Here is a 15,169-nt window from a genome sequence, read left to right on the forward strand (position 1 = left end):
CCGGCTATGGTTTTTCTAGGTAACCCAACTCTATTGTAACGTTACGTAAGGCTACGTGAGACATCAAATAGTCAGGGATGTTTCTGTGTATGGTGGCATTTTGGAGTTTTCCTTATTCAATCTTGTTTCCCGAGGGCAACTCTGTCTCGAGGGCAGAAAAAATGTGAATGTTTAGGCAAATACGATCACTTAAGTTGAAGTAATCCGAATTGGTTAGGGTTGGTTTAGGGGTTGTGTAACATTCGAACCAGCAACTTTGCCCGTGAGCTTTCATCATACCAATCACATTAGTTCTCCATTTAGGCAGAGCTTCATCTAGATTGAATAAGGAAAAGTCCACTGGTGGATCTCTGACCTGTGTTCCATGTGTTGTTGCAGGAGGCCCAGGGCAGGTCCCAGGTGAAGGAGTAGGACAGGTAGAAGATGGCCCAGGCCAGGACGATGATGTAATAGAAGTTCAACAGAGCCACAATGACTTGTGTGGCGTAGCCCACTCCTGCAGCAAGGACAAAGGGGAGCATTGTGTCATGGCTCCACCTGTCACCAGAGGGCGGCAGAGACCGTTCCTAGAGACATTAACGACACTCAGGTGTGTTCAATTTACTCATTATGATTTCCCTGTTAAAATAGGTGTTTTCTGTTGTCCTTTGCAGAACTGTGAATTGTTTCCTGAGAGTGAGTTTGTTTCCTGAGTGAGTTTAGGACTTAGTGGTTGATGGTTTCCCCCAAGTGTACTGTGATCCTGCGGCTACAGTTTCTCAGTGAAGTATTATGTTTATCCTTAACCACTGATTCCTCATCTGGTCTCTTCTCTGCACCTGGGTCCAACTTTTTTTATATTTAAATAGGCAAGTCAGTTAAGAACAAGTTCTTATTTACAATGACAGCCTACCCCGGCCAAAACCGGACGATGCTGGGCCAATTATGTCCCGCCCTGTGGGACTCCCAGTCACAGCTGGATGTAATACAGCCTGGATTTGAACCAGGGATGACTCTTGCACTGAGATGCATTGCCTTAGACTGCTGTGCCCCTCGGGAACCTTACCACATCACACATTGTGGTTAGCTATGATAATGTTGAATACAATGATGCATGAAAACCATGACTCTATTCGCATTGCTTTTTCATCTCCGACTCCACCATTTCTCACCCGGTAGCCTATCTGGTTCATGTGTGAAGGTCTACAGTCATATTGTCCTTATTGGGGGCCAATTGAATGACTGAAGTGTTGGATACTTGGAAGTCTGGAAGTCTGCCAGTGTTGGTGGCATGCTAAAACCATAACATCAACCTCCTGCTACTATTCTACAGTACATACTGGCAGACACACATGCAGAAAAACACACACTTACTGTAGATCATTCTCAGAATTTCTTCTCTTAATCTATTCAGTAAGCAGACATGCCCGGGTGTAGTTACCTTGAAAGGCATTCCTATACAGTGCACACTAAACAAAATGGAGTTCTAAACAGTAGATGTGAGAGGAGGATCACCTTCAAACAGTGGAGTGATCTTCCTCCAGCAGGTAATGCCTCCTTCGCTGGTGAACTGTCCCAGGGCTGTCTCCAGGAAGAACACTGGTATCCCACAGGTGAACAGGAAGATGAGGTAGGGGATGAAGAAAGCACCTGTTTGATAGAGGGGGGAAGGAGAGGAGTTAACAAGGTGTTGTCGCATGTGTTAGAACTCCACTGTGATTTTAGGTCAGATGACATAACCAATCAACAAGGATGCAGCATTTCAAGGCTGGACACTAAAATTGGAGTGTACCAAAGGATAAATACTACCTTGATTTGCGCATTTTTTTAAAGTCAGCATCCGACCAATCCATTGCTGGGTGGGATATCCAAATAATGTTAAAATGTTTATCACATTTTTCTGAAAATGTCAAGTTTGCAGTTATCAGCCCGCTAACCAAGCTAGCTAGCTAATGATGAAATTTTACAAATATATTAGAAATGGGAGCTAGACACATAGGCCTACTCACTGGCAAAAACTGGTTGAATCAACATTGTTTCCACGTCAATTCAACCCAAAAATTCTATGTGATGACGTTGAATCAACGTGAAAAACTGATAGGATTTTTAAAAAGTCATCAATGTAAGGGAATGTCATTTTTTTTCACCCAACTTCTTACCTAAATCCAATGACAAGGTGACATTTTTGTTTGATTTCCAGGTGAATTATCGTTAGTTGACATCTCAACCATACATAAATCAAATCTAGACGTTGAACTGACATCTGTGCAGAGTGGGTATGCATCAATACTTTTTGTTCTGATGGAATGATAGGTCTAGAGACATACAAACTATCAAGTATTATACAAACTATTAAGAAACTCAGAACTACTTTGTGCACTTGAGAACAGTTTCTCCAGAGAAGGAACAAAGACAACCATAGTCAACAGCAGTGAACTTTGACCTGGGCAAGCCCAGGTTGACCAGCTTGACATCAGAGTATCACATACCATAGCCCACCCAACAATACAGTAGGACAGCCAGTATGTATTTAGCCCTAATTCCACAACATATTGGCATATAACATTTTTTTTAAACTTAAAAGAGCAATTCCAAAGTATTCAGCCTGTTGAAAAACGTGTTTTAATTTGTGTCTCCATAATGTCGTTGGATATAACAAATTCAATGAAATTAGTGTTAATCTTTTGACTTCTCTCATCTTGCCAATACAAATGGGAGTGTGTTGTTTGCTACTATTGGACTTCATGTTTAATATGTTTTGAGTGTAGTCTTGGCAGGCAGCACAGAAACATAAGTACATATCAATCTAAAAACAGCAATTGTTATCCACAATCTATTAGGAGGATTTATTGCTGAACAACGATTTACTACATACCTCCAAATGAGCTCTTTTGAGGTTTTACGTCACTACTCATCCTTAAACAGATTCCATGCCCTTCATAATTCTTTATAGCGTTAAAGCACAATGTACTCCAACAACAGGCTTTGGGTCAGTTAACAACAATATAGTAGCTAAAATGATAATACATCTACAATATGAACTGCCACTGTTGTCCTGATCAATAGTACTGAAGGAGTACTCAATTATGTACCAATAATATGAACAAAATGACGTGTCACTGAGCACTGTGATGTTAACACCCACCTCCTCCGTTCTTGTAGCACAGGTAAGGGAAGCGCCACACATTGCCCAGTCCTATGATCTCCCCAGCAACAGAAAGGACAAACTCCACCTTGTTTCCCCACTGGCCCCTCTCCTTCATCTTCTCATCGCTCTGTGGCACAATGTCCAGGGGCCGACTGTGGTCATTGGAGGGGTCCATCTTAGGCAGGCTCTCCATGTCGCCTGAGGAAGCAACACGTTAAAGTGAGTGGAGGAGAGGATAGACACCGGGAGAGTAACACTATTGTACCTCATTATATAGGCCAACCCCACAGCCTAAAGTCTTGTATTGACTGTGTAGTTATCGTGAGCAGGGGAGGGGTTTCTGTGTATCTTTATCACACCACTCCCAGATCAACAGGCTTATCATATAGTAAACACAACTTCACAGTCCCTAAGCCTACCTGCGGACCATCTCGTGGAAATGAGGAATAGGGTGAGAAAAAGGTCTTTGAACGTGGCTCAAGAACATGGGGGCTATAGGGGTCATTGTATGGACTCAAACTATAAGTTATGAAGACTCCTAAGACAACAGCATGGAATACTAAAAACAAAGGCTGTGCATGCATCCCCTTTGAATGTTTGGAACAAAGGTCAAGCAGCAAGAGGTGTGAGGCAGGGATGAATTTCAAGACTTTCTGTAGTTCTAAAGGAGGATTTACAGGAGGCACGAAGGTGTCAAACATGAAGTGGTGGTAAACGTACCCATGTGTCATACTTGAGTAAAAGTAAAGACTCCTTAATAGAAAATGACTCAAGTGAAAGTCACCCAATAAAATACTAATTGAGTAAAAGTATTTTCGTTTTAAATATACTTAAGTATCAAAACTAAAAGTAAAAGTACAAATCATTTCGAAATTCCTTATTAAGCATAGCCAGGGACACACTCCAACACTCAGACAGTCCACCAGATCAGAGGCAGTAGAGATGACCAGGGATGTTCTCTTGATAAGTGAGGGAATTCAACCATTTTCCTGTCCTGTTAAGCATTCAAAATGCTTTTGAGTGTCAGCAAAAAATGTATGGAGTAAAAAGTATTATTATCTTCTTGTAGTGGAGTAATGTTATGTAAATAGCAAAGTCAAGTATAGATATCCCCTCAAAAAACTACGTAAGTAGTATTTTAAAGTATTAAGTACTTTACACCAGTGCAAAACATGCAGAGTCACATTGACATGTCATATATGCCACTCTGTCTCTCTCTGGCTAGAATGGGTCCACGGCTATACGAGCTGGGCAACTCGTAGCCGGCCAATGTTCAGGGCCAGTGATGCTGAAAGAGTTTCTCTCTGTACAGGAAACAGGCAGCTCACTGACCGTGCTCACTGCTGTCATGTCTCATTAACAAGGCCTCTTGCTGCCCTCTCTTGCTTTCTCTCTCCTGGTTTCTCTTTCACTCTCTCTCTCTCCCTCTGTCTCTTCTTCCCTCTCTCTCACTCTTTCTCTCTCCCTCCTCGCTCTTTTCCTCTTTCTTTCTATCTCTCTCTCTCTGCCGCCCTTCTCTCTGCCTCTCTCCACTTTGGCTAGTCCAGTGGCCCCTCCTGTCACAGACCAAACTAAACAAATTCATGTTGAGTTTAGGTCCGTAACAACAGGAGAGATGGCTACCCCACTGTGCCAGAAGCCTTGAGAATGTGCTCTCAGCTCAGCCTCTCGCTGGCAGAGCAGGGTGGGGTGGATGGGATGGAGGGGAGAGAGCAAACATTTTCTGAGCCTGGGCCAAATTGTAGCCAGCGGTAAAAATAGAGTCCCTTGTTTTCAGAAGGTGTTTGGTGGGAATGAAGGCTTGGCATCATAAAGGACTGGAGACCCTTATTGGCCAGGGCTTCTTTGTGCTGCTCTGAAGGAGAGCAGAGCTCCAGGCTGCCAGGAAGCTTGATCACACTTTACCTTGGTTTTCACAGGCTCCAGTCCAGGGGAGCAGTCCACACTTATTTTGAACTAGGTGAGAAAAAACATTTGCCACATTATTTGTAACAGGACGGGACAGAAATAGCCAATTTGCAGATAGATGTTCACAGAGAAACTAGGGGAAGTGTGGGCTGTGAGAAATGAAGACCAAGACTGAGGAGGACTGAGCATGCCAAGCCTCAAGCCAAGCCACTGGGCCAGTGTTCACGACTCTCTTAAAGGCCTGCACTATAACAGACTCACTGACTGACTACAGCGGGTAGTCTACTGGATAACACTCTTTTTGTCCCCGTACTGATGGAAAGGAACAAAGCTGCTTTCCACCCATTAGTCATCACTTTGATGATCAAAACACAACACAATATCGCAAAACGATGTTCGGGTTTTGTCATGGTTTATGTTTAGGAAACAGTTAGTTATTTCAATCATAGATAGACCATGGATGGAGGAAGGACTTCATATTTCAGAAAGAAACTACAACTTTAAAGTGCTATGTGACTAATAATCAAAACCCTTAAGTAGAGTGGTTTCAAATCTGCATGTGCTTCCGAAAAGGGAATGCAGCCGTGAAGTAGCACAGAGCCATGAAGGAATGAGCGTTACACCGAGGCCTGTACTCTGGAGCGGGATCGTGGAGGGAGGTGGAGGGAGGTTGGAGGTGGAGGGTCCATCATGGTCTGTGTCACAGCATCATCGGACTGAGCTTGTTGTCATTGCAGGCAATCTCAGCGCTGTGCGTTACAGGGAAGACATCCTCCTCCCTCATGTGGTACCATCCTGCAGGCTCATCCTGACATGACCCTCCAGCATGACAATGTCACCAGCCATACTGCTCGTTCTGTGCGTGATTTCCTGCAAGACAGGGATGTCAGTGTTCTGCCATGGCCAGCGAAGAGCCCGGATCTCAATCCCATTCAGCACGTCTGGGTCCTGATGGATCGGAGGGTGAGGGCTAGGGCCATTCCCCCCAGAAATGTCCGGGAACTTGCAGGTGCCTTGGTAGAAGAGTGGGGTAACATCTCACAGCAAGAACTGGCAAATCTGGTGCAGTCCATGAGGAGGAGATGCACTGCAGTACTTAATGCAGCTAGTGGCCACACCAGATACTGACTGTTACCCCCCCCCCCCTTTGTTCAGGGACACATTATTCCATTTCTGTTAGCCACATGTTCCGTTTATGTCTCAGTTGTTCAATCTTGTATATTCATACAATTATTTACACATGTTAAGTTTGCTGAAAAGAAACGCAGTTGACAGTGAGAGGACGTTTCTTTTTTTGCTGAGTTTATATGCCTAAATTGGTTTTCGGTGGTTTGAACAACCAGTTCATATACAAGATGTATACAAGATGTTAAGAACAGCTGCTCTTTCCATGACATAGACTGACCAGGTGAATCCAGGTAAAAGCTACAATCCCTTATTGTAGAAAAGGCTCATGGAGTTGGTGGAAGAATCCATTAATTCATGGCCACTTGCTCAGCAGGGGTGCTTTCGCCCGATCTCGCTGCTTTCTCTTCCTTAACTCCGTCTAATCCAGAAGTTCTGTGCGTCCATGAATCCACGTAAATCCACCAAACCTGTTACCTTTCATCTGAACCTGTCCTCTGAACTATCTGTTGCGATCAGGAGAGCAGGCTATCAGGTATTGTTTATGGTTATTACCGCGGAGCGCGGCTTTGTGCGCACGCTTCAAACCTATTGTGTAATGTAAATGGTCAATGATCACGGCCCAACAGATCATCACAGGCCAATTATGCCATCGATATATGGTTAATATGTAATGAAATTACATGTACATATGAAGACAAACTTGAAAGGGTGAAATATGAAACGTCATTGTTTGCTGAACTGATCAATTCTGATATCAAAGTGATGGGGTTTATAGATTGAATAACCAATCACTGTTTTAATTATTTGTATTATTCTTCTCATGATTATGATAAATAGTTACGAGCCTAAATGACTCAAGGGTGATTCCTATTGACTTCTTAATGAACTGGATTGCTGAATTACCTATTTATGTTAATAATGAGAATGATTTTTATGATTTGATCTTTATGATTATGAATTTGATTGGATACATGTTATTCTGTTTCCTTTGTGATGCAGCACAGACAAACTACCCAGTAAATATACCACTTTATGGCTAAAGGAATTCCTGCCTCAGTCTCATCCATTCCTCTGTCACCTGATCTGTGACCACCTGTTCACCTTCACTGTCAGTCATCCTATATCTTCCATTCCTCTCACAAATTTTAGTAAAGGCTGTTGCGCAGCAACTCACTGCCTTCCTGAAGACAAACAATGTATAGGAAATGCTTCAGTCTGGTTTTAGACCCCATCATAGCACTGAGACTGCACTTGTGAAGGTGGTAAATTACTTTTTAATGGCATCAGACCGAGGCTCTGCATCTGTCGTCGTGCTCCTAGACCTTAGTGCTGCTTTTGATACCATCGATCACCACATTCTTTTGGAGAGATTGGAAACCCAAATTGTTCTACACGGACAAGTTCTGGTCTGGTTTAGATCTTATCTGTCGGAAAGATATCAGTTTGTCTCTGTGAATGGTATGTCCTCTGACAAATCAACTGTACATTTCGGTGTTCCTCAAGGTTCCGTTTTAGAACCACTATTGTTTTCACTATATATTTTACCTCTTGGGGATGTCATTCGAAAACATAATGTTAACTTTCACTGCTATGTGGATGACACACAGCTGTACATTTCAATGAAACATGGTGAAGTCCCAAAATTGCCCTCGCTAGAAGCATGTGTTTCAGACATAAGGAAGTGGATGGCTGCAAACTTTCTACTTTTAAACTCGGACAAAACAGAGATGCTTGTTCTAGGTCCCAAGAAACAAGGAGATTTTCTGTTGAATCTGACAATCAATCTTAATGGTTGTACAGTCGTCTCAAATAAAACTGTGAAGGACCTCAGGGTTACTCTGGACCCTGATCTCTCTTTTGAAGAACATATCAAGACTGTTTCAAGGACAGCTTTTTTCCATCTACGTTACATTGCAAAAATCAGAAACTTTCTGTCCAAAAATGATGCAGAAAAATTAATCCATGCTTTTTTTACTTCTAGGTTAGACTACTGCAATGCTCTACTTTCCGGCTACCCGGATAAAGCACTAAATAAACTTCAGTTAGTGCTAAATACGGCTCCTAGAATCCTGACTAGAACCAATTTTTTGTGCTAGCCTCCCTACACTGGCTTCCTGTCAAGGCAAGGGCTGATTTCAAGGTTTTACTGCTAACCTACAAAGCATTACATGGGCTTGCTCCTACCTATCTCTCTGATTTGGTCCTGCTGTACATACCTACACGTACGCTACAGTCACAAGACGCAGGCCTCCTAATTGTCCCTAGAATTTCTAAGCAAACAGCTGGAGGCAGGGCTTTCTCCTATAGAGCTCAATTTTTATGGAATGGTCTGCCTACCCATGTGAGAGACACAAACTCGGTCTCAACCTTTAAGTCTTTACTGAAGACTCATCCCACTGAACAGATGAAAACAGGCAGCGACAGCTGGAGCAGCAAAAGGAGGATGAATTATTCGGAGAATGGACATGGGAAGACGTGTTGGATGGTAAAGGTTGTTACACTTGGGAGGAGATACTGGCCGGAAGAGATCGCCTCCCATGGGAACAGGTGGAGGCACTAAGGAGAGCAGAGGCAGCCGGAGATAGGAGCCGACGATACGAGGGAACACGGTTGGCAAGGAAGCCCGAAAAGCAGCCCCAAAAAATTATTGGGGGGGGGGCTTAAAGAGAGTATGGCTATGCCAGGTAGGAGACCTGCGCAAACTCCCTGTGCTTACCGGGGGGCTTGAGAGACAGGGCAGGCACCTTGTTATGCTATGGAGCGCACTGTTTCCAGTGCGGGTGCATAGCCCGGTGCGGCACATACCAGCCCTTCGTATTGGCCGGGCTAGAGTGGGCATCGAGCCAGGTAAGGTTGGGCAGGCTCGGTGCTCAAGAGCTCCAGTGCGCCTGCACGGTCCAGTCTATCCAGAGCCAACTCTCCTTGTTTATCGTGAGGAGCCAAGGAGGAGACCAGAACCAGAGCCGGTGTTAGAGGTGAGCGAAGCAGAGACTGTGAAGGAGTTAATGGGGAAAGTGGAGGAGAGAGTAATGAGGGAGTTGCTAGTATGGTGCTATAGGTACGATATTCGTCCGACGGAGCGTGTCGGGGATTTAATGGCACCTGGGTCAGCGCTCCATACTCGTCCTGAGGTGCGTGTTAGTCGGCTGGTGAAAAATGTGCTAGCCTCACGCACTAGGCCTCCTGTGTACCTACCTAGCCTTGCACGTCCTGTGCCAGTCCTGCTCTCAGGCTCTCCAGTACACCTTCACGGTCCAGTCCATCCTGTGCCACCTTCACACACCAGTCCTCCGGTAGCAGCTCCCCGCACCAGACTTCCTGTGCGTGTCCTCGATCCTGTAGCACCAGTTCCAGCACCACGCACCAGGCCTTCAGTGCGCCTTGCCTGTTCAGCACAGCCAGAGCCTTCCTTCCCTCCTGCGCTGTCGGAGTCTCCCGCCTGTTCAGCGCTATCGGAGCCTTTCTCCTCTCCTGAGCTGTCGGAGTCTCCCGCGCCTGTTCAGCGCTATCAGAGCCTTCCTCCTCTACATTTACATTACATTTAAGTCATTTAGCAGACGCTCTTATCCAGAGCGACTTACAAATTGGTGCATTCACCTTATGACATCCAGTGGAACAGCCACTTTACAATAGTGCATCTAAATCTTTTAGGGGGGTGAGAAGGATTACTTATCCTATCCTAGGTATTCCTTAAAGAGGTGGGGTTTCAGGTGTCTCCGGAAGGTGGTGATTGACTCCGCTGTCCTGGCGGAGTCTCCTGCCTGTTTGGAGCAGCCTGGGCAGCCTGAGCTGTCAGTCTGCATGGAGCAGCCTGAGATGTCAGTCTGCATGAAGCAGCCAGAGCTGTCAGTCTGCAAAGAGCTGCCAGTCTGCAAGGAGCTGTCAGTCTGCAGGGTGCTGTCAGCCTGCATGGAGCAGTCAGAGCTGTCAGTCTGCATGACGCAACCAGAGCTGTCAGTCTGCAAAGAGCTGCCAGTCTGCAAGGAGCTGTCAGTCTGCAAGGAGCTGCCAGTCTGCAGGGTGCTGTCAGCCTGCATGAAGCAGTCAGAGCTGTCAGTCTGCATAAAGCAGCCAGAGCTGTCAGTCTGTATGAAGCAGTCAGAGCTGTCAGCCTGCATGGAGCAGTCAAAGCTGTCAGTCTGTTCGAAGCAGCCAGAGCTGTCAGTCTGCATGAAGCAGCCAGAGCTGTCAGTCTGCAAAGAGCTGTCAGTCTGCAAAGAGCTGCCAGTCTGCAAGGAGCTGTCAGTCTGCAAGGAGCTGTCAGCCTGCATGGAGCAGCCAGAGCTGTCAGTCTGCAAGGAGCTGTCAGTCTGCATAGAGCAGCTAGATCCGCCAGTCAGCCATGATCTTCTAGATCTGCCAGTCAACCAGATTTTTCCAGATCTGCTAGTCAACCAGTCTCTTCCAGATCTGCCAGTCAACCAGTCTCTTCCAGATCTGCCAGTCAACCAGTCTCTTCCAGATCTGCCAGTCAACCAGTCTCTTCCAGATCTGCCAGTCAACCAGTCTCTTCCAGATCTGCTAGTCAACCAGAATCTTCCAGATCCGCCAGCCAGCCAGGATCTACTGGAGCCTACTACCTGCCTGAGCTTCATCTCAGTACTGGGCTTCCTCTCAGTACTGGGCTTCCTCTCAGTACTGTGCTTCCCCTCAGTACTGGGCTGCCCCTCAGTTCCGGGCTGCCCCTCAGTTCCGGGCTGCCCCTCAGTCCCGAGCTGCCCCTCAGTCCCGAGCTGCCCCTCAGTCCCGAGATGCCCCTCAGTCCCGAGATGCCCCTCAGTCACGAGCTGTGAGGGTGGATTATCCCAGGACGCGAAGGGGAGGAACTAGGACATTAATGGAGTGGGGTCCACGTCCCGAGCCGGAACCACCACCATGGACAGACGCCCACCCGGACCCTCCCTATGGTTTTGAGGTGCGTCCGGGAGTCCGCACCTTAGGGGGAGGTGGGGTTCTGTCACGCCTTGTTCTTAGTATTTTGTGTTTTCTTTAATCATTTGTTCAGGCCAGGGTGTTACATGGGGTTATTGTATTTTCGTATTGGGGTTTGTAGTAATTGGGATTGTGGCTGATTAGGGGTGTGTCTAGTATAGGCTTGGCTGCCTGAGGCGGTTCTCAATCAGAGTCAGGTGATTCTTGTTGTCTCTGATGGGGAACCGTATTTAGGTTGCCTGGGTTTCACTGTGTATTTCGTGGGTGATTGTTCCTGTCTCTGTGTAGTTTCACCAGATAGGCTGTATTAGGTTTCACGTTCCGTTTTGTTGTTTTGCATTTGTATAGTTATTTCATGTATCGCTCTTCCTTCATTAAAGACATGAGTAACCACCACGCTGCATTTCGGTCCGACTCTCTTTTGACAAACGAAGAACGCCGTTACAGATCTCTCTAATTCTCTCTTTCTCTCTTTCTTTCATTCTCTCTCAGAGGACCTGAGCCCTAGGACCATGCCTCAGGACTACCTGACATGATGACTCCTTGCTGTCCCCAGTCCACCTGGCCGTGCTGCTGCTCCAGTTTCAACTGTTCTGCCTGTGATTATTATTATTTAACCATGCTGGTCATTTATGAACATTTGAACATCTTGGCCATGTTATGTTATAATCTCCACCCGGCACAGCCAGAAGAGGACTGGCCACCCCACATAGCCTGGTTCCTCTCTAGGTTTCTTCCTAGGTTTTGGCCTTTCTAGGGAGTTTTTCCTAGCCACCGTGATTCTACACCTGCATTGCTTGCTGTTTGGGGTTTTAGGCTGGGTTTCTGTACAGCACTTTGAGATATCAGCTGATGTACGAAGGGCTATATAAATACATTTGATTTGATCCTACCTGTCTGGCTACCCACACAGATTCCATTAATCTTTCACTTATTGATGTCACTTGTTGAATCTACTTCAATAAGTGTAGATGAAGGGGAGTAGACAGGTTAAAGAAGGATTTTTAAGCCTTGAGACAACCGAGACATGGATTGTGTATGTGTGCCATTCAGAGGGTGAATGGGAAAGACGAAATACTTAAGTGCCTTTGAACGGGGTATGGTAGGAGGTAGTAGGTGCCAGGCGCACCAGTTAGCGTCAAGAACTGCAACGCTTCTGGGTTTTTCACGCTCAACAATTTCCCGTGTGTATCAAGAAAGGTCCACCACCCAAAGGACATCCAGCCAACTTGACACAACTGTGGGAAGTATTGGAGTCAACATGCGCCAGCATCCCTGTGGAACGCTTTCAACACCTTGTAGAGTCCATGGCGTGACCATTTGAGGCTGTTTTGAGGGCAAAAGGTGGTGGGGGGGGGGTGCAACTCAATATTAGGAAGGTATTCCTAATATTCGGTCTGCTCACTGTACTTAACAAAGTCATGACATTGCCTCTGCTTGTTTATTAAGAGACCTTATAACATAATAATACTCAGTCAATCAGTTAAAGACTCTCTGACAGATGACAGACTGTAAAATCTCCAAACATCAGGTTTATGCACATGTTAACTTTTAATGTTTGTACAGTGGAAAATGCCAAACATGATCACAGTTACCTGGCATAGAATAATGTAGCACTTTCAGATTGCCTGGCAGGTGTATTGGATTTCAATTCTGCATCCCATTACCAAACCCATTTAAAATGATAAAGTTGTATGATTTCATATTTGATCAAATTATTCAACAAATCTGTCTGGAATTATTTAACTTTTTATGTAAGACTTTCCACTGTATGATTGTGATACTGTACATCAATGTTCTCTATTCTCCAATATCTGACTCCCATTGTTTGTTCGCGATAAGTGAAGTCAATGCTAAAAGTACCAGTTAAAAGTGGACACCTACTCATTCAAGGGTTTTTCTTTATTTGGACTATTTTCTTTGAAATAACACATGGAATCATGTAATAACCAAAAAAGTGTTAAACAAATCAATATATACTTTATATTTGAGATTCTTCAAAGTAGCCACCCTGTTATTTCATAGTTTTGATGTTTATTTATTTGACCTTTATTTAACTAGGCAAGTCAGTTAAGAACAAATTCTTATTTTCAATGACAGCCTAGGAACAGTGGGTTAACTGCCTGTTCTGCAATGTAGAAAATAGTACAAATAAAGAAAAACCCTGGAATGTGTGTGTCCAAACTTTTGACTGGTACTGTAGATCTGTGTGAAATCCCACCATATTGAATGTGATCAAGATGTACTGTCAAGGCACAAGTTCCTGGATCAGTTGAGGACACAACTAAGTGAAAACCACCAGTGACAATGTAAACTATTAAATTGATTTCCAACACAGGATCAGGTCTGCTAGAAGGGCCCCGTATCATAGAGCAAAAAAAAGCAGAATCTTTTAAGAACCAGAAAATCAAGAACCATATTCAAAACTATTACTAAAAATATTACTGTACTGAATGGTTTTGTATGCCCATAACCCTGTCCGTCTGACAGAACAAAACAATAATATTGTAGATCAGTCCCATTTACCATAAAAGTGCAGCAGCTTAGGATGGGCAACGTACAGAGAATAACTTCCCCTGTGGCTCTGACTGCATCTATTGTGGTAACACTGTCACAATCGTCGTATTGAGGAGACCAAAGCGCAGCGTGGTGTGAATGCATACTTTAGTGAATGGACAAATTAACACGACGTACACTATACAAACTAACCAGACGACCGCTATAGAAACTCTGTGCTAACATACAACATCACATAGACAATAACCCACGAACCCAAACTGGAAAATGGCAACCTAAATAGGTTACCCAATCAGAGACAACGATAAACAGCTGCCTCTGATTGGGAACCAATCCAGGCCACCATAGACCTACAATATGCCTAGACTAGACACACACCTAGACATACAAAACCCCTAGATGAGACAAAAACACACATACCACCCTCGTCACACCCTGACCTAACCAAAATATATAAAGAAAACAAAGAATACTCAGGTCAGGGCGTGACAAACACATTACATATGGATGATCTCACTGTATTCCTATTGAGTAATTATGCAGTTACTCTAGCCACAATATTGTTGCTAAGCTACATTAACTAAGCTACAATACAGTAGCTTAATAATTATCTTGTAATTACATGATGGAGTTGGGGGATGGTCCCGCTTTAAAATAACTAACTTATAAATGCTTTACACAGTCTTCATAAGCATGGCATAAACCCAAACTATCTGTAAGCTTATGTCATACTGTGTAAAGGGTGTTTAAAGGGTGATATAACATCTCCTTGTGTAGGGTGCATTGCCAAATAAGACAACAACCCAACTTAAATTAAATTAAATTAAACTCTAAAGACAAAAGAGCAATGTAAATCATGCATGCCTCCAAAAGTGATTAATTAGCCAAGGTTAACCAGGTCAGTAGGGGTTGTTAATAACCATCCCTATACAGCAACACATTGCATTTGAAATTGTTTAGATGTTTAATGCATTTGAATGTGGTCACCAAGAGAAGAGCTGTCGACCTTCTCACTTCTCAGAGTATGTCCATGTCTTGAATATCTTAAAGACTGGACACGCTCCATGGACAATAGCTCTACTCGATAGGGCAACATCAAGACTATTCCCAACGTCAGCTACAGTTTTCAACATTGTACAATCAGAAAAATGCCAAGTAATTTGTCACCAAATGCCCTAATAAGGAAGCATCACCAAACCAGATGAGATATCTTCATAAAGACAAACCAAGCATGAAGCAAAGCCAACATCTAAGATTCCCAAGTGCTCACAGAATAATCATTAAACGTAACCATTCAACAAACGTATTTTTAGAAGAGCCAAACTCATGCCAGCCTAAAATAAAGTAGGAAATATGTCACTGTAATTGTGCCTAATGCTTTCATCAGTACAGATGCATGGGAAAGTAAGCATTTTCTTCACCCAGTGGTACTCACCTTTCATAATAAAGACAGTCTGATGGTTCGAATGGTTAGCCAGATATTGGCCTGTTGGTGTCTAGGTTTTACTATATAACGTGCATGGAGGGGCGGGGGATCTCGGTAACTCCAAACTTAAG

The 15,169-nt window shown here is 44.4% G+C and overlaps 1 protein-coding gene across 2 annotated transcripts in view; it reads right to left on the bottom strand.

The window, feature by feature from the left end:
• The window catches only part of LOC118396514 (sodium- and chloride-dependent GABA transporter 2-like), a 26,051-nt gene extending 10,882 nt beyond the window's left edge, over nucleotides 1-15,169 (bottom strand). The window contains exons 1-4 of one of the 2 annotated variants that reach the window (XM_035790770.1): nucleotides 15,048-15,169; nucleotides 3,125-3,325; nucleotides 1,495-1,629; nucleotides 356-496 (exon numbers count right to left, since the gene is read on the bottom strand). In XM_035790770.1, coding sequence (XP_035646663.1) covers nucleotides 356-496; nucleotides 1,495-1,629; nucleotides 3,125-3,325; nucleotides 15,048-15,054 — 484 coding nt within the window. In that variant the 5' untranslated portion in view covers nucleotides 15,055-15,169. Of the gene's footprint in view, nucleotides 1-355; nucleotides 497-1,494; nucleotides 1,630-3,124; nucleotides 3,326-6,440; nucleotides 6,660-15,047 lie in introns of those variants that run through there. The other variant, XM_035790771.2, reaches the window with a different exon arrangement.

Source organism: Oncorhynchus keta, chromosome 17, assembly GCF_023373465.1.
Source record: "Oncorhynchus keta strain PuntledgeMale-10-30-2019 chromosome 17, Oket_V2, whole genome shotgun sequence".
Classification (NCBI taxonomy): Eukaryota; Metazoa; Chordata; class Actinopteri; order Salmoniformes; family Salmonidae; genus Oncorhynchus; species Oncorhynchus keta.